This window comes from Parambassis ranga, chromosome 18 (assembly GCF_900634625.1).
Source record: "Parambassis ranga chromosome 18, fParRan2.1, whole genome shotgun sequence".
Taxonomy (NCBI): Eukaryota; Metazoa; Chordata; class Actinopteri; family Ambassidae; genus Parambassis; species Parambassis ranga.
Window position 1 is genome coordinate 6,098,151 of NC_041038.1, and position 18,173 is coordinate 6,116,323.

General features: G+C 40.6%; 1 protein-coding gene across 2 annotated transcripts in view; it reads right to left on the minus strand.

The window, feature by feature from the left end:
- LOC114450629 (serine/threonine-protein phosphatase 2B catalytic subunit alpha isoform) overlaps positions 1-18,173 on the minus strand; it is a 54,891-nt gene that overhangs the window by 7,988 nt on the left and 28,730 nt on the right. The window contains exons 3-11 of one of the 2 annotated variants that reach the window (XM_028428839.1): positions 15,864-15,988; positions 15,210-15,321; positions 14,652-14,797; positions 13,756-13,895; positions 10,570-10,647; positions 9,643-9,737; positions 2,616-2,741; positions 1,729-1,800; positions 570-596 (exon numbers count right to left, since the gene is read on the minus strand). In XM_028428839.1, the coding sequence (XP_028284640.1) occupies positions 570-596; positions 1,729-1,800; positions 2,616-2,741; positions 9,643-9,737; positions 10,570-10,647; positions 13,756-13,895; positions 14,652-14,797; positions 15,210-15,321; positions 15,864-15,988 (921 nt within the window). The remainder of the gene's footprint in view (positions 1-569; positions 597-1,728; positions 1,801-2,615; positions 2,742-9,642; positions 9,738-10,569; positions 10,648-13,755; positions 13,896-14,651; positions 14,798-15,209; positions 15,322-15,863; positions 15,989-18,173) is intronic. The other variant, XM_028428840.1, reaches the window with a different exon arrangement.

The window sequence follows — 18,173 nt, forward strand, 5'->3', positions numbered from 1 at the left end:
TGTTAGTCTACATCCTCTGTAAATGGTCCTCATCCAAACGTGTCTTTTCAGCGTGTTCGATGAGCGCACTGTATGAACTTTCCTGTGCTGTGTTTTGCTTTGTGGAGACTCTAGCAGGGTTTTTCCTGGAGTGGAAAACAAAATCTTTGTTGCAAAATAACAGTTTCAAGGCCCAAGGGAGCCAGCCTGGAAAATGCATGAGTATGAAGGATAGAAATGAAGTTGGTGTGTGGTGTGAAGCTGGTAGAGGAAAGAGCTGATGTGTTGTTTAAAACGCTGCCTGTCATCCTCAGGTGGAATAAACCACCATTAATTTTAATGGTCTCCCCCTCTGCATTGCTTATTTAATGTGCACAGCGAGGACTAGAATAAGTTAGCTAAACAGTTGTTTTCTTATGCTAACGCAGGAGTGTGTAACATCATTCTGAAACACAGTAAGGCTCGACAGGAGTGTCAGAAGGTGCTTTAAACAGTGGTGTTAGTTAACAGACTTCTGATACGCAGAGAGCAAGCACTGGACAAAAGTTTTTTCTATCGCTGCACACACTAGCACCGTTAAGTGTTTGTACCTTTTTTGGGGGCATATATTAGCTGTCCTTCTCATGAAACACCCCCAGAAGAGAAGACAAGAGAAAGGACAGAGAGATCAGTGGATGGCTGCAGAATGAAGGAGGAGGTGGAATAGAGTGGGGGGTGGGGCACACACGGCGAAATAAAGAGCCAAGAAAGCACAACAAAAAAGAAAAGCGATGCCTTGAGCACAAAACTCTGGAAAACATAGAAAAAAGAAATTAGATGAAGTCAACCAAGGGAGTGACAACTTAACAGTATGGAAGAGAGAGAGAGAGAGAGAGAGAGAGAGAGAGAGAGAGAGAGAGAAAATAAGAAGAAAAAGACAGGAGATGCCCAGATGTGAAAATGCAGTGAGGTTGGAAATATCAATATAATGGCAACTGGAAACCATGGAAACAATAGCAGATAAAGAGCAGGGCAACAAAAGGATTATCAGATTACAAACGCACAGAAAAGGAGATCATGAGTGAGAGAGGAAAGAACAATTCAAATGTCAACACTGTGAAAACTGACAAAATATATGAGTGGAGATGGCTGCAAAAACTGAAAAGGTAGACAGTGAGGACAAGAAATGTGAAAGTGTTGAGAAGATCGACTGAAATCACTGAGTGAATGAGTTGATGTTTAAGGATGTCTAATAATTCGAGGACCTGTTTATTATATGATGTACACTGTAGTGTGAGCGTTTTGTCCGTGTTAAATGTGTTGATGTCTGAAATCTGGCGACATCCTGACACTCCACCCATGTGTGAGAGCGTGTGCATCAGTAAACACAAAAAGAAAGCGGAGGAGGTGCTGAGATCATTTCCTGTTTGGCAGTAAGGGGTGGGGAAGGCAGAGGAAGACCGGTCATCTCAATTCAGATAAGCTGTGATCTAGGTTCAAATAGACAACTCAAACCTGCCACTATTATGTAATGATAAAAACAGTATTATGTGAATAACAGTGTTGTTTTGTACCCAGGAGCACACACAGCAGGAGAGATTTCAAATATTAAACAATACTGTCAAAAGGACTTGACTAATTATTTTAAACATTTCACGTTGAATGAGTTAGCCGAAAGTATTTTGCAGCACATAGAGATTTGAATGAATGGATATCTGGTGTTATAATTAGCAGAGATCTCCCTCTAGTGGAGGCAAACTGCACACTTACCATCCAGCTCCTCATCGGTCGTCAGCTCATCGTTGGAACAGATGCTCAGTACGTTCACTAACATTTCAGTCACTGTAAAGTAAACCAGAACATGGATTTTATTACATCACATGTATTTTTCAAACAGTACCCTATCGGCGTTTTGTGATATATGTGATATCACTATATATAACAACTGTGATATTCAGCCTGCAGAGATCACATGGCACTAGTTAGACAGACAAAGGCTTGACTGCACTGCAGACACACAGGCAGCAGTGTCCACCCGTGACCTCGTAACATTGCTAGGAATGGCCCTGTGCAGCAGGGTCACACCTAAACTGGGCTTCCTGGAGTGTGTGAGTCAGCCGTAGTTATGTGTGTGATTAATTGACACAGATGTGTCACAGCTTAACCTCCAAAACAAATGCCTTCAAGGACCATCTGTTCAAGTTCTATTAACATTTAAGCTTTCATTTTCTCCTTCTCGGCAGTGATTTTGTGTATGCACAAGCACACCTTCATGTGTGTGTATATATAAAAAGAAAATCGCCCAACATGTGTCTACTGTGAACTGCCGTATTTATAAATGTTTCTTTGTCACTAACTCATAAATAGTACTCCTACCTTACCTAACCATCTTTGCACACGGTCATGTTTGTGACTTGTAAATCATGCAACAAGTGTATTTATAATGTGCTAACTGAACAGATTCCAATTACTGTTTGTGCTATATTTCTCATGGACAAATCATTTTCAGTACTGACACAGGAAATTGAATTCTGATTACCACTCACTGAAGTAAACAACATTTAATAAAGATGACTGTACTCATTCTTTTCCTTAAGTATAACTTACTAAATGTAGTGTGTGTGTGTGTGTGTGTGTGTGTGTCTATGGGCGCTTACCTTTCTCACCAACAAAGGGCAGGGACCAGGTGAACACGTCCATGAAGTTGGGCAGCCAGTAAGGGTGAGGTGAGCAGTTGAACTGTCGGATGTTCATGACGTTGTTCTCATACTTCAGCACTGCAGCTGAGAGCGGAAGGAAAGACAAAGATAGGGGTTAAATGTTAAACACATGAACAGTAAATTTATTCTGTGATTTTAAATGCTTTTAAGTGCAACATTCACATATCCTATATCAGCCAATGTGCAGCAGATTACTCTGCATTATCTCCATTATGTATATTTAGATGGCATGTACAGTCATTATCCTTATCCTTAATGTAAAGCTGCCACAGTCATTACAGGTCAGAGGAGAAAATCCCGCAGAGCACTCAGCAGTGCTCAGCAGAGGAGATAACATACTGCTTGATGCTGATATCTCAAGACAATTAGAAAATGATGACAGATGCATTCTTTATATATATTATATATATCTATTTTACATTTAACATTTCGTCTTATATACAATGACATATCTACAACAGTTTTTAATGTTGATTTTAACTGTTAAAATTTCCTGGGTGTTTTTCGTGTTTACCGTTCCTGCAGGTGATGAGCGGAGGTGTGATTTAACAAAACCATCGACTACAAGAGCTCCCTTTGGCAACAAAACAATCGAGAAAAGTGGCCAAACCCGCTATCCACACCAAGACTGAAGCCTGGATGTGGCTCAAGATTTTGTCAGATGCTGTCAGTCAATCGCTGCTGATGTAAGTAAATAAAACCTACACAAAGACTTAATGTTGCGATTTATTTTTCACTTTGGAGGCGATATCTCTCACTTTGACATTAGGACTCATTTATATGCAAAATTACATGCAGAGCTGTGTATACCGAGGTTAGCAAACTGCACCAGAATCCAAATGAAGGTAATCACAAAAATCAATCCCCCCTTTTTTCCCCTCCTTTGGAACATTTCCTGTGTGTATTGATTAACGCCCCTAGTGGGTGAAACACTTCTGTCATTTACAGGATTGGATACATGAATAACATCAAAAAACACATGGCTCAGCATTTGGGCTCTGTGAGTGACCAGCGCTTTTCATTCGTTAACAGAAAAGCAAATTCTGGTGGGGACGGCAAAAAGGAAACGGGCAGAGACTGAAGGCATTAACGTGCAATAGCACTAAAATCAATAATATATATTAATATGTTTGTATTTTTCAGTCTGTCTTACATGGACATGAAACCACTCCCCTGATTAAAATGGTAAAATACATCAGGATCTATGCGCTGCACAGGCACGAGTAATCATATGAACATAACTTTAGAGGAAGCTCACAGAGTTGGACCACATATTGTTGTTTATACATTTTTTTAACACTATTATTTGTTTTAAGCTTTAAATAATACCTAGTTAGATACTACACCCACATAGAAATTTCACACATTGTGACTTTAAATTATTCAGACTGTATTATTAATCATGTAACAGCAGAGCCTCCGGTGGGTGTGGTTCAGCTGGTGTTCACAATAAGTGTGTGAAAGAGAAGCAGCATGAAAGCATAAAACAAATAAGCTATGTGTTATAGTTGATTTTAAAAGTACCAGACGGCGGCCATGTTGAGATATGCTTTACGGCACGTATTGGCATCACCATGTTACACACACTGTTTGGAACTAAACTCAAAACTATAAAAATTAATGCTGTGCCATATTGAGGATATATGTTACTGAATGCCTTAATCACATGGTGTCTGTGCACATAGCAACCACCTCTAACCACCTCTCAAACACTGACCACACTATCCCCCATGTGACCTCACCCATGATTAAGGCACATGGGTGAAGAGGCAAACATGAGAGCTGCCAAGCATAAATATATCCACGCTGAATATAGAGGCTTCAGCTTCTCTAATAGACAAGGCCAGTCTGGTGGCCCAGATCTGGACGAAAGCGGACACCGTGGCTGGGTCACCATGGGGGACTTTCCTGCCCCAACCCCTCTCAGGATCGGGAATAGCAAGTCATCAAACCTGGCATTCGAGCAGCTATAACCTCAACACAACCTGTGTCAGAAAACATCCCTCTAGGCCTCAGCGTGTGTGTATGTGTGGACTCAGCAGGCCACGGTAATTCATATGGTGCAGTAACTGTACAATCAAAGTTTGGCTTGAAGTACTGCAACATATTACGTTCCACTGCTGTCAGCCATTTTGCCCAGGCTGTGCTAACTAACACATCCTCCAGCACAAACAGAAACACCCATACACTTTCATAATTAATGCGGCATAATCATCAATATCAGGAAACCACTACTACCAATAGGAAACGCATCGTGTTACTCCAACTCAGACGGAGCTGTGGGTGTTTATACGTATGCGTTGGCGTGCATGAAAGCACACATGGGCAGCCATTGCATAAACATCACATACTGCATAAACATCGTTGAGGCACTTGATTGAATGCAGCCATGGAAGCCTAGAGGGAAAAAGGCAGAGCGGGGGAGAAGGTCAGCTCCCCTGCTGTTGCTCCTTCAAATCAGATTCCCTTTAAAGGAACAGAGACACCCGACAACCTCCCTTGTGAAAAACAAACATGCTCCACCAGCTCCGGGTGCGAGCAGTTTAAGGCCCACTTTCTTGCTTAGAACACTGCACTGCATGCAGATGAAGGAGACAAAAGCTGCACACGGCTGCCCTATTATCAGAACACTCATTATTACAAATGCACCATTACGCTAAGCTGTTTCTCGTACAGTCGGAGGTCACTGCACTTGCGATGACCAGCTGTGAGCTCTGCTGTTTTAACACCACTGCATGGCAGCCACTAGAGGTCTCTGCTGAGCCGATGGTGGTTATTAGAGGGTAGCCGAAGCCAAGCCTTCTGCAATGGCAACACATATATTGCATGGCCACGCCCGCTCATTAATTATTCATAAGGGAGTGCCTTCAGCTGGTTTCCCCAGTAACGTGGACAGTTAAATCTGCTTTGGAGACCAAGGGAGATTCCCACTGTCCTTCCCTGATGCTTAATGCTGACTGCATATTCCTGTCTAATGCCTCCTGTATAAAGTTCCGCTGGGTTAGTATTCCACACCAGCTGTTTAGACCTAATTACATGCACTGCTCTACTTGGATGATTTCCAATTTATTTTCGGTTAATATATTAGACAATCACGTTTTTTGTGCATTTGTTTAGGGTGCATGTCGAGTCAAGCCATTCCTATTTAGAAAAAACTATTAAATATATTGTGCTTTCATCCATAGTGGCTCTGAGTTATGCATCTATACTCCTTTATAATATGGAGCTAAGATCACAGTAACATAAAATGCAGCCATAAAAATCTGTCCAAGCTAAAAATGCATTTAATTACTGCAAACATGGTGCAAGAGTGCAGTGGAATTTAGATGCTGCCACTCTTGTCATAATGTTCAGCTAATGCCAGTGTTATGTTCTAATTAAACAGTAAATTAGGGACTGATTATAGCAGTCTAAATTTGCACTTTTCCCTATTGAGTTAAAATAATTCTTGCATGGCAAAAAAACCAACAGGCATGTAGGAATGGGAGCAACAATGGGAGCAACAATTTCAAAATCAATAACCAGGCCTGGAATTAGAATTGATAAAATCTAAACCCCATAAGCATGTTCACTCACCAATAGCCCAAACCTAATGTGATGTGGTCTGAACCATTTGTAAAGCTGTCTTTGGAACTCGGTTGGAAAGACAATAGCTTATAGATGGATTGTCCACAGACTTTTATATTCTTGGGGTAACAAATACATAAGATATAGTAATAAAAAAGAAACTCTAATGTCTGCTGGATGTTACATTATGCTGCTTGTTTTTCATGAAAAGTTTTGCAACTGAAACGTGTTTACAGAAAACTGAAGGGATGACCGGAATAATAACAGATGGGTGGGCATCTGCAGCTCTCGCCAGCACTGGTGACGACAAGAGAAAAAATGAATTCCCTCGTTGTGCCATCGTCATCACTGCCCCAGCTTCCATCCTGCTATCTATTCCAGGGGCAGGGGCCAGGAGCCAATCATGCCACTGCATTTTCCTGCAGGAAGGAAATTGTGTAAAAAGTGATCCCTGTTCACTTTAACCTGTTTTTGAACCAGAGAAATGTCCCCATCCTTTCATTTGGCAGCAGCATATTTCTTTCCCACTCCATTAATTCATTCCTGTTTCCACCTTATCATCAAACAATACCACAAGGGAGGATCGACACATTAATTTGGTTATATAAGGTTTAACTAGTGTGAGGTGGAACAAAATCAAGCAATCTTTTACTGTCTCAAGGGGCGAGATTACAGCAACATCACTGTCATTTAGCTTTTATTCTATCCCACCTACACAATCAGGTTTCTGCCGTTGGCTTTGGGGATCAATCAATAATGATGCAGCAGAAACATTACATTAATACAAAACCGCAAGCAATCTCTAAAATATACAACTGCCAACTACAACCCCTCCTCCATCTCTCTCTCTCTCTCTCTCTCCACTGCAGTCACTTCAGGACTTAAACCGTGAGACATCAAACAGTAAAAACTGCTAAATCACTGCTGCAGCGTTTTCATTTAACATGGCCTTCCTGCCAGCTCACAGACGTCTGCCTTTTTCTTATTTCATTGAAGGGGTGCAGGGGTCAAAGCTCTGATGGACAGCTGGTCAATGCCTGACACTTACTGCAAAACCAACAGTTTTAGTTTTAACAATAAAGGATAGATGGATAGACGAGGCTACACTCTATAGAATTATATCCTCAGCATCCTTGATGTGGTGATTATACCGAGTCAGCAACAAGTTCAATTTACTTCTGGGAGAGTCTGTTTGCGTTGGCTCACTGATATCATCTGCCTCCTCCTTGCTACTTTCTTTTCCCCCCACCGAGAGGTTTCATTGGTTAATCTGGCCAACTCCCAGAGCAGGATTGATGGGGACTGCTGATGCCTCCCTCCCTCCCCTTTAAGATTTATGTGCCCGCTTGATTGGCCATCAATCACAGGGGCGTTGCGCAGCTCCAGCGCGACGCTAAGAGCAGAGCAATTCATTACAGAGGATTTGGTTCTACCAATGGACCCCACCCACATGACTGATTAGAAGAGCATCAGCAGGACTGATAGGACTGTATTGGGAAGCCGTGCCTGTTTCATGGAACTGTGTAACTTTAGGGGGGAAATAGATCATGCAGAGTCAAGTAAATGATTGATAAAGTGAATTAGGAACAAAGTAATTTGTTGAAGGGCTTTAACATAAAATCTCTGGCAAGAACCTTTAGCTTAAGGGATGTTTATTTGCTCTGGAATTGTGCTGTTTGTCTGCTATTATATTTGTATTTTAAACCAAAGACCTCATCATTATAAGACAGACTTAGTCAAAGAGAAAAGTGTGTCTCGATCTGCAGCAGACAATGAATAATGAGGGAAATAAACTCCTGTTAGGAGGATGTATCTGTGTGCCTAAATGAAGTCAGTACTAAAAACAAACACAGGGTAATCTTTTGCTTTCTGATAACCACTCCTGCTCCAGGAAACATTTTATCAACTGAAGGTCAGCCAGCTGCAGCTAAAATGAGGGTGCAGACCACGTTTTAGATGTTTTCATTGTGCCATATTCAGCTCAAGAGGTGCAAATGATTTTCCAGGCGACTGACTGCCAAAACTAAAAACAACATGTGAACTGACGTTACTTTGTTTGTTTGTTTGTATTGTGTTGCGCTGACTGCACACCATAGGAAGATTAGTTGGCATGGAACAGGAGGGTTCCTAATAATAAACAACGATGCTGACAGGGACACACTGCCTCGCTGTTTCTTCACTATCTGTACTGTACATGGAGGCAGCTCAAGGGGAAAGAGAGTAAACAAATGTAACCTAATCTCACATCAAAGACAGCACACCTGCAAATGGGCCAAAAAGACAAGAACTCCCATGTGCAATATCCTCACACCATCAGCACCGCAATATTATTATGCTGTTTCATCACACAGCACCACAGCATGAAGTAACACTATTGCTCTTTCCTTCTCATTTCCATTTCCTGTGGTTGGCCCTCCGCCGCCTCCATTCCAAAAAGTGCCCCCACAGTTAAAACAGATACTGTCTGTTCTCCGGGGGAAAAATGCTGACTCACAGCACAAAGCCGTGGGCACTGTAGCACAGCACAGGGCACCGGTGGGTGCCAAGTGAACCGGCACCAGGCCACTCCCATGACTGAAACCAGTGTCACAGTGCCTCTGCTCTAAACAGGGACAATACTGTGACCCAAATTGGGTGCGCTATTGATTTGGGGGGTAGAAAGGTTCTCAAATGAAATAATATAAATAATATAATATAATATAAATAGATGCCTCATCTGTTATTTTTTCAAGCTGAATTTCACATCTAAACATGTATGTAAATTGAGACAGCAGAAAGATCGGTGCACATTTAAGCTGTTGTTCGAACCACAAAACAAATTTCCACATTTTCTCTTACACTCTGGACTCAAGTCTAATTTCTTCTGGATGAAACTGCAAAAGCAGCTGTAGTGTGCTTTGTGTCACAGATGTTTTTTTTTGATGTTCTTGAGCCTTCTAAAACAATGAAAAAATAACCAAAGGCAGCTGAGTATAAAGTAACAGTAGCTGTAACTAACAGCCACATTACTGTGTTAAAACATGAAGTACATGTATCATATTGTGCCCAATGAGACTTGTGTAAGTGACTTTTACATGGTGTCTGTAATAGCAATGAGCAATAAACACAACAAGCCCAGTGGATTCTGGGTGTCAAAGCTTTCCTAAAATTGGACACTTAATAAGGATAATAATGAAATGAAAACCATTTGTAATGCTATTAATTCTCATGCAGTGATGTCAAAATGGCAATAAAAAGCATTTTGGCATTTCGTAATGCTGTCACTAAATCTGCAACCAGCAACCTGGCACCGCTTGTCTGTGAATGTGATGTCACCCTGAGGCAACTAATGAATATGACAGTGTGGTATTCATGATATGAGCAACTAAAGATTGAATGACATGTTCTGTCTCCTTACCTTTGTTGTTGTAGACATCTAGATAGTTAGGTGCTGAGAAGATGGTGATGAGGGACGGGAAGCCAGTGGTCTGACTCTTTCTGTACATGCGATATCTGGTAAAATGACCAAATGAGAAGAACGGGTTAATATTACAGTGAATTGACCTTTTGGATTTGGTTAGCGCTGACAGGTTTCCTGGCCTCTTGTTTTCACTACAGCTGTGTGCTGGTCTCAAGATGATACATGAGCAAGGGGGCATTTCAGTAATAGCCTCAGGAGAGAGTCCCTGTGTTGTTATCAGTATAAGCAAACCCAGCATTCAATCCTAACAAGTCATTACAGAGCTGGAAAAGACAGAACTAAGGTAGATTTATTTGGTGATTCACTCCTTTTTTTTTAAGAATTAGCCTTTACAAAGAAAAACATAACTTGAACCTGGTCACATAATTACATGTGTGGCCTTTGGGGAAGCAATCTCATCTGAGATATGGCAAGCTGTCCCATGTGACCACGCTGTGGGAGTGCATTGGTAAACAACTTTGTGCTGTGCCTCCCACCAACTTAACCTTGCTCAGAGGAAGATCAGCTCGACACATCCACCCACCTGCCAGTATAAAAAAAACCAAACCACTCCACTCTGTGTGTGCCTGAATGTGAAGTACCTGTCAAATTAAACCTGTTAAAACCAGAGTTCTTAACAAGACCTGTATGAATCATTCTTGTCACATCACATCTGGTCGACTCGCTCCTCATGCTGGATTCATTTCATATCTTGGATTAATATGATTCACCTTAAAGTTCAGGCTGCACTGAACCTGCTCTCCACACAGGGTGGAGCAAATCAAAGAGGGTGCTTTTCATTTAATACACTTATGTCTGAATCACTCTGCTGTGTGACAGTGTGAGGAGAAATGACAAAATGCCACGAAAAAAAAAACAACTCACCCAGCATCCTGCGCTTCATGGGCCCGGATGATAGATAATAAGTTATTGTGTTGTAGAAAGTCACAGACTGCAGGGTAGCTGTTGAAGAAAGAGACATTTAGTTTACTCACATCAAGAAAAATCCCTGTAAGACCAAGAAAGACGATCAATAGAAATAACTAAAGAAGTCTTGGGTATTATTGATTCGGCTCAAAGAAAGAGTAAAAAAGCAACACACTGCAGCTTATAGGAAGACAAATTACCTTGAAAAATCAGACATAAAGAAAGCTTTCATATTAATTTTGACCTGAAATTAAACTTCTGTAAAAATAACATTGAATGGGCTTTTAGAGTGTAAAAGGGAGTGATGATTCTCAAATGTTATTTTTGAATGAAGTTTGATATGATTCATAGCAGGCTGCTTCTTTAAGAAAAAAATGTTATCACTGGGGAGTGTTGCTGCAGGTTTTGTGCTCACGCTGATCTATTCAGTCTGTGAGCAGCATGACTGCCAACAATCAAACTACAGTACAGAGTTTTCCATTCTACTACCTTCAGTCCTCCAGCACCAGCTTCCACAGAGAAGTCAACATCAAATTTCTTAACATTTCTTTAATGCAGCACAATCTGCCGACAACCATACATTTGAAAGGTGCATTGCTGAAAATGATTTGGTCAGGATTTGTGAATCGTGGGAAGCTTTGTTATGAAAAGAAGTAACTGACAGCTCAAAACGAAAGAGTGACACCACTGTTTTACATCTGAAATGCCTGAATGTGGGAGGACTTTTCCCAACAATAATGGAAGATACATTTTTTTCTTAACTCACTTTTGCAGATGGAATTTCAGGATACTTCACAGCCTTATGTGAGGCTGGCAGGAGATGACTCAATGAGGGCATCTGTGTTATCATGTGTAATGTCAAACCTTTGTCACGGTTATATGAGGAATGTTGTATCTTTGAGCAAGTCGAGTTTTTGTCATGTCATAATTTAACCCTAAAATACACCCCTTTAATATTAACATGAGGTAATAGGATGTGCTTGTACAAAATACAAGCTTGTGATTTTATACTAAGTTCTGTAATCCTAGCTCAACGCCTCTGCAAAATCAGAGCGCAACAATGAACAACACCCACTCGCTTGTTGCATCACTGTAATTCTAAAAACTCTTTTAGAAGTCCACCTGGGCCAAGAAAGGCAGCAACACAATTAGAAGGGATTTTAGATAAGCATATGACAACTTACATGAAAACAAGGAGTGTGAGAAGACACAAAATAATTTGTGTGGTGGAGGTGTAAATTGCAGAAATAACTTTAAAAGGGTTGTTTTTGTGTGGTACAATGATTGATGCGGAGGTTAATAATTTAAATTGATGGAGTCAGGAAATGTTTATTAACAATCTTGGTATATGTAGATAAGCAAGCACATGAAATCCTGACAATCACAACAAACATCTGCTGAGGAAAGCAGAGAGCAGGTGCCAGGAGGGAATTAATATGCTATGAGTATGCTTTCCTTTACAGGGGACAAGAAATCAGAAATATATTTTTTCCCCACTTGGTTTCCTGCAGCAGATGTAGCTTTATGCCATATGGTGCTGTTGGGTAGACAAGATACATTTTGGCCTATTTTGTTGTTTTGTCAGTTTGCATCATCCCCCATCTGCCCAACAACAGGACACAGATGTTAATGAGCTCCTTGGACACAATGAAGAGTTGCTCAAGAAATGAGTTCATCATGTGCAATCTAACGGGTACTTGAAGCTTTTAAGTTGGTTTATCAGCAATTTCTTGGATTAACACCAAAGATTAATGATTACTTTAGGCTGTCTAGTCTATGCTGCTAAGTGAAGGCAATAATAAAAGCAGCCATATTTGAAACATGTGCAATTTCATGCCTGAACTACATTTATAAAAGTGTTACGAGTGGGCCTGCGGCGCAGGAGGAAATATTGCTTGCTGCAAGACAGAAGCAACAAAGTAGCTGATGTTTTTTTTTTTTGGGAGGGGTGCTGAGGAATGGCTCTCTCTCAGTCTGGCTTAAACTGTCTCGTAAATCCTGAAAGCCAGTGTGACGCCAATTAGCGACCATCCCCTGGGCGGACGAAGTGGAGGACACTGATGAAAACAAGACTCCAGAGGTATTTTGACCAAATGGTAGGAGGTTAACTGAGATGCTGGTGTAGCACAAACATGTGACAGTCAAATCAGACGTTCGAGGTAAAAAGGCCACATACCTAACATTTCAGCTACATTAGTGACACAGAGCCACTTGTGGATCTGCAGGGTAATGACTCATGTTAACTAAGAAAAGGAAAATTAAGCACAATGTGCTCTCGGAAATCTACAATGTGCTGGGACGTGTTTTCTAAGTATGGCCATTAAAATCTATTAGTTATGAAACACCTGCTATTAAGAAAATAATAAGGGAACGTATATTAGTAGCTCCAGGACATTTCTGAGTAGTTCTGCTGGCTCGCCCCTGGCACGCTGGGGCCAAGTAAGCATCGCTCAGACTATAATGAGCAGAGGGAGAGCTGAACACATTTAGAGACAGGATTGTGTCTCGTGGTAATGTGCCAGTTCATTACATTTTGTGACAGTGCAAGCTGCTTGCTCCGAGCATTTCCTCTGTTTGTTCAGTTACTCAGCTCAATTGAAGGTAATGTTGGTTACATACCAACTGGCAACAGTCTAAGGAGGAGTCTTATGAGATTCCTCAAATGCACGCCATGTTCCAATAACCATCAGTCTCCTCCTCCACAGAGAAGAAGTTGAAGGGGTAAGAAGGGAACTTTTAGTCAGATTGTTTTTAGTTGTTTTTTTTTATAAATGCCTTAGCACTTGAATAGTGCAATGTTCACCTTTTTAAAATGCGGCACCTGCGGCTTCTTCAGCTGCCGTTTGTATGTTTGGTGGCTGATCTACTACAAAGCTTGTGACCACTGAGGGTTAAAAGTGTCATACTCATTTTCTTCACCACTATGAGTAATGGAGTGCAAATTGTGCTAAAATTGCAAACGTAAGTCCAGAAGAACATTGTTTGAGACAACAACAATAGTGTTGTTGCAGGCTTGCAGATGTTATTCAAAGCTTACAGCATTTTAAAGCTGTTATCTGCCGTTACCTGGACTCCCACACATTTTAAAGAAAAAAAATAATTAAAACATCACATTGCAGTCATTGCAGGAGGCAAAACACCCACCTGTAGAAATAGGAGCAGCCTCGCACTGTGTTATGTGTGAAATGCTCTTGGCTCTTCTCATTCCCAAAGTCCTCCAAGGGGTCGGACCACAGCAGGTCACACATTGGTCCATAGGCTGGAGGCTCTTTGAATCTGTCTAGCTGTGGAAGTAAAAGAAAGCACTCATTGTCAGTGTATTAAATGTAAATTTTATTATTGCTGCTTTGCTTCTTCTTCCATGTTAGTGAGCACAGAAGTGATTATAAGTAAATGGACAGCAAACATGCCTGCTGGGAAGATTTTAAAATTGTATTGAGTTAAACAGTGTGGATGACGTGTCATAGACACTGCTCCTCTTTCAGGATGTTTTCGGTAAGGTATGTAAAAAACTTGATGGCAGCCATTCTTTTTAAGCAATGAACATAAATGGTTTTGCTTTCAGGCAAGGATCTTTCTCCACAAAACCTTGTGGATTACTGGATGGGTAGCATGATGGACACTTCAATAGAGCAAATTCTATTATGCATGCCCTCTGATTGCAGCCACCAAATCCATTTGGAATTATTGAATTAGTTTGAAAGCAGGATCCGACTCTTCAACATTTTTTAATCAGAGGGAGGACCAGACCAGTGCTTACGATCCCTTATGTCCACATCCTGAGCAGCATCCAAGACAGATCTGGAAGAATCACTTCATGCACTGCAAGCAAGGTTGTTATTTTCACAGCACATCATGCTAAGAGGAACATTTTTTTCTCATTAACTTGAGTGAATACAGAAAATACATGAAGCCGAAAAGGAAACTCCAGTTTTCAACAAATGATGTGTATTTTTAAAGCCATTAACGGCCACCTGCTGTTATAGAAAAGCACAGACAATGTAGCTAAGTGAAATTAGAGGACAAAATCAGACACATACCTTCCTGATGTCATCAAGATTTGTGATTTCTGGAGATAGGCCTCCATGTACACACAGGAACTGCTGGTTCATAAGTGCAGCCAGGGGAAGGCAGTCGAATGCGTCCATACATGCGTCATACACCCTCTCTGAATACTTAATTCTACCTGTCATGGGGGAACAGGGCAGGGAAAAGAGAGCATGCCAAGTCAAACAACACTGCTCTCATACATTGGGGCTAGTGTACTCGTCTGGGACGGAAAGGCTCTCGATAGAGCCAAAAATCTTACCAAACATTTTAAAAACAGCACAATTTCACAGCACTTTTGTTGTTTTCTTTCTCCCTACCCTGTCTGAGTCCAACAGAAATAGTTCTGACATGTGTAAATATCAGGAACGGCACAAATCTGACTAACTCCTGTGGCAGGCCAGAGGGTACTTTTAAGTGAGCGTTTGAGGTCGGTGGCTAAACTGGACACATAAACAGCTTTTAGAAAGAATAATTCAACTCTCCTTCTGCTCTGTCCAGAGCTTCAGAGGCTTTCTGTAGATCAAATGAGGTGCAAGAATAATACTTACATTCCTGCTTAAATGTGAAATACTCTGTTAAATGTCGACATTCATGGTTCCCACGCAGCAAAAACAGTGTTTTGGGGTAAAGGATCTTTAAGGCCCACAAGTACAGCACACACTGAAACAAAGAAGACCAGAGAACAGTTAGCTTCTCAACTTTACTAAGACCGAAAGCAACATGCATCAACAAGGACTTCCATACAGTGCTTCTGCTTATAATGAAATATTCATTTTGTGGACTCTTTGTGGCACGTTTTAAGCTTGCTAGACAGAGAAAGAGAAGACAAAGATTCATCAGGACAGGCACGCCACACTCCATTAAAATATATTTTATTAATAAAAGTATAATGTTTCAGGATATGACATGGATGAGAGAAAGTATATATATATTAGTAAATTTCAACTTGCCTTTCACATTAAATTAATGTTTTGCTTCATTTTTAAAATCTCTTTCTACACAACCCTAAGCTACACTGTGACATTTGCTCTCCGGGCTACATTTGAAGTTATTACAACAGCCTATTACCTCTCCAATATCTGCAGCTCGATTTGATCTACGCTCAGAGAAAGCTATTAATAAACACAGCTTCAGTCAAGCACATGGTGTGTGTCACACTTGATTAAGCCCCCATGAGGACAAAAACAAATACAAAGACTCACTTCAATACTGAAATACCCTCTGTCAACGTAATCCCCCAGGAAAAGGTAGCGCGTGGATGCTGGTGATCCTCCTACTTCAAACAGCTTCATCAGGTCAAAGAACTGTCCATGGATGTCTCCACACACTGCAATTTGACAGAAACAGGACAAAAAGCATGTTAGGATGGTGGCTATTTTACAGGAAAGTCTCAGTAATTCTAATGTTAGGAGCTCCAATATTTGATTAAGTGAACCTGGCATTTAAGACCAGAGAGTGGCTATTTTTCATCACAAAGAGACAATCTTTTATCTCTGGTTTAATACAAAAACGCACCTATCTAAACCTTTTTTTCAGTAACTGAAACAGACAATGTTTTGATGGACCACAGCTTCTTATCAGCTACAGCCCACACTCACTGTTGAAAAATTATGCAAGAAAGAAATGAACAAACAAGGACACAAAACACCCAATAAGAAAAAAACTACAAGTGTTTATTTAAATAAGATATTTAACCAGAGTTATCTCCATTTAATAAAAAATGGATCCGACAATCAGACTTCAACTGTGCAGGTGATAAATGTTAGAAGCTAAACTGACTATGGATATATGTCAGTAGTTTAATGGCAAACCAGACCTGACAGTACTATCAATCTGAAAACCCATCAACTGCTGTCTAATGACTAATGCCTCTAAAGGCAAAGGCCAGTGTTTCAGGGTCTCTGGTTGTAGCTCCTAGATATCTGGATACAGAAACCGGGCCAAGTTGTTGTCTACAGTCTGAGTAACAACCTAAAGCACTAAGTATTACTAAAATACTTCCACTAACAAAGTATCGTCACTTGTCTACATATTCCTTCAGTGGCTTCAGTGTCCATTTCCATTTCTTGGTTTTCCCCCCACATCCTCTCCTAAACTTTTTATAACCTTGAGGTGTTACAACTGGCTAGTAAGATTTAATTTGAACAACCTGGTTGTTGCCAAAATGGCTAAAAATTTCACAGACTGAAATCCCTGCGAAGTTTTCTTGCCCTTGTCAGGTAACAGAAAAAACAAATCTTGTCATGACAAATTCCAAATAATTAAGTAATTATTGCAAACATGTTCCCCTCATATTAATGGCACAAAACGTCTGTTACTCACTTTGCATTTCCTAGCGTAAGTTACACTGACATACGTTATGGACTGTCATATTAATTCTATACTTACTAACAGCACAGATGGCAGCTGTTAGACACTGTCAGGGGAGCATTCTGACAAACACATTTGTTAGAAATAAGCCACCACAAATGATTTAGCCGGGATTGGTTTCCTATCACTCTATGTGATCCTATACTCTATCACTCCCAAGGGAGACAGAAGGTGCAGAGGCCAGGAGAGATTTGCTGCTTAGCCACCATTGACTGACAGGGTGCACGGGAGGTCATCTGATTTAAAAGTCTTTGGTCAATACTGTAAATACCATAAACGCTCATTGCACAATTGGTTATAATTAAGCTTATTTATTAAAGGACAAATTTCGTTTTAGGCATTCAATAAATAAATACAGACAACACTTGAGATGAAAAACAATTTTCTTTTCAAAGTACAATAAGTACCAAAACCTGAGACAGAATTGAGGACAGCCACTCTGGTGTTGAGAAAAACACTGAACATTAACTGGCGATTTCTCCTGTGATGAGAGTGACGAGAGATTTAAATAATTAAAGTAAGCTCCACTGCTGTGTCATGTTTTAAAAATGTGTGCAGCACATCTCTAAATTTGGATATGTCATTCCTGCTGCTGTGATGGCTGCAGTTAAAAACAAAAGACACAAAGGACAGAATTTATCTAAGTTGGACTATAGCTGTGATAATGACACATTCACACACATACAGTGAAATACTAGACATTTAGAGTGTTGAGCAATCAGACATCAGGTCCCAAATTCATTTACAGCAGGAGAGATAGTGACTTCTGATAATGAACTATCTATCTTTTAGTGAAAACATGAACTTACAACAGATGGTGTGGCCCTCACAGAGCCCTGAACTCACCACCGTGGAGTCAGTCTGGGATTACAAGATACTCAGCCTGTATCCACAGAGAAACAGAGGCAAGTTCTCAAATGTGGCACACCCAGGCATACTGGAACTGTTTGGTCAGACTGAATATTGTTCAGATTCTTGAAGAAATATTGAATTTCTTTCAGGCCAACAAAATTTTAGCAGAATGCTGTAACTAGGACCCATGCTCCTAACTTTAAAGCAACATTCTCAGCACTGCAGCTGTTACAGTTATCAGATCCAAACCAAATGTACAGGTGTGAAACTTTTCCTAGCCCCCCAAAAAA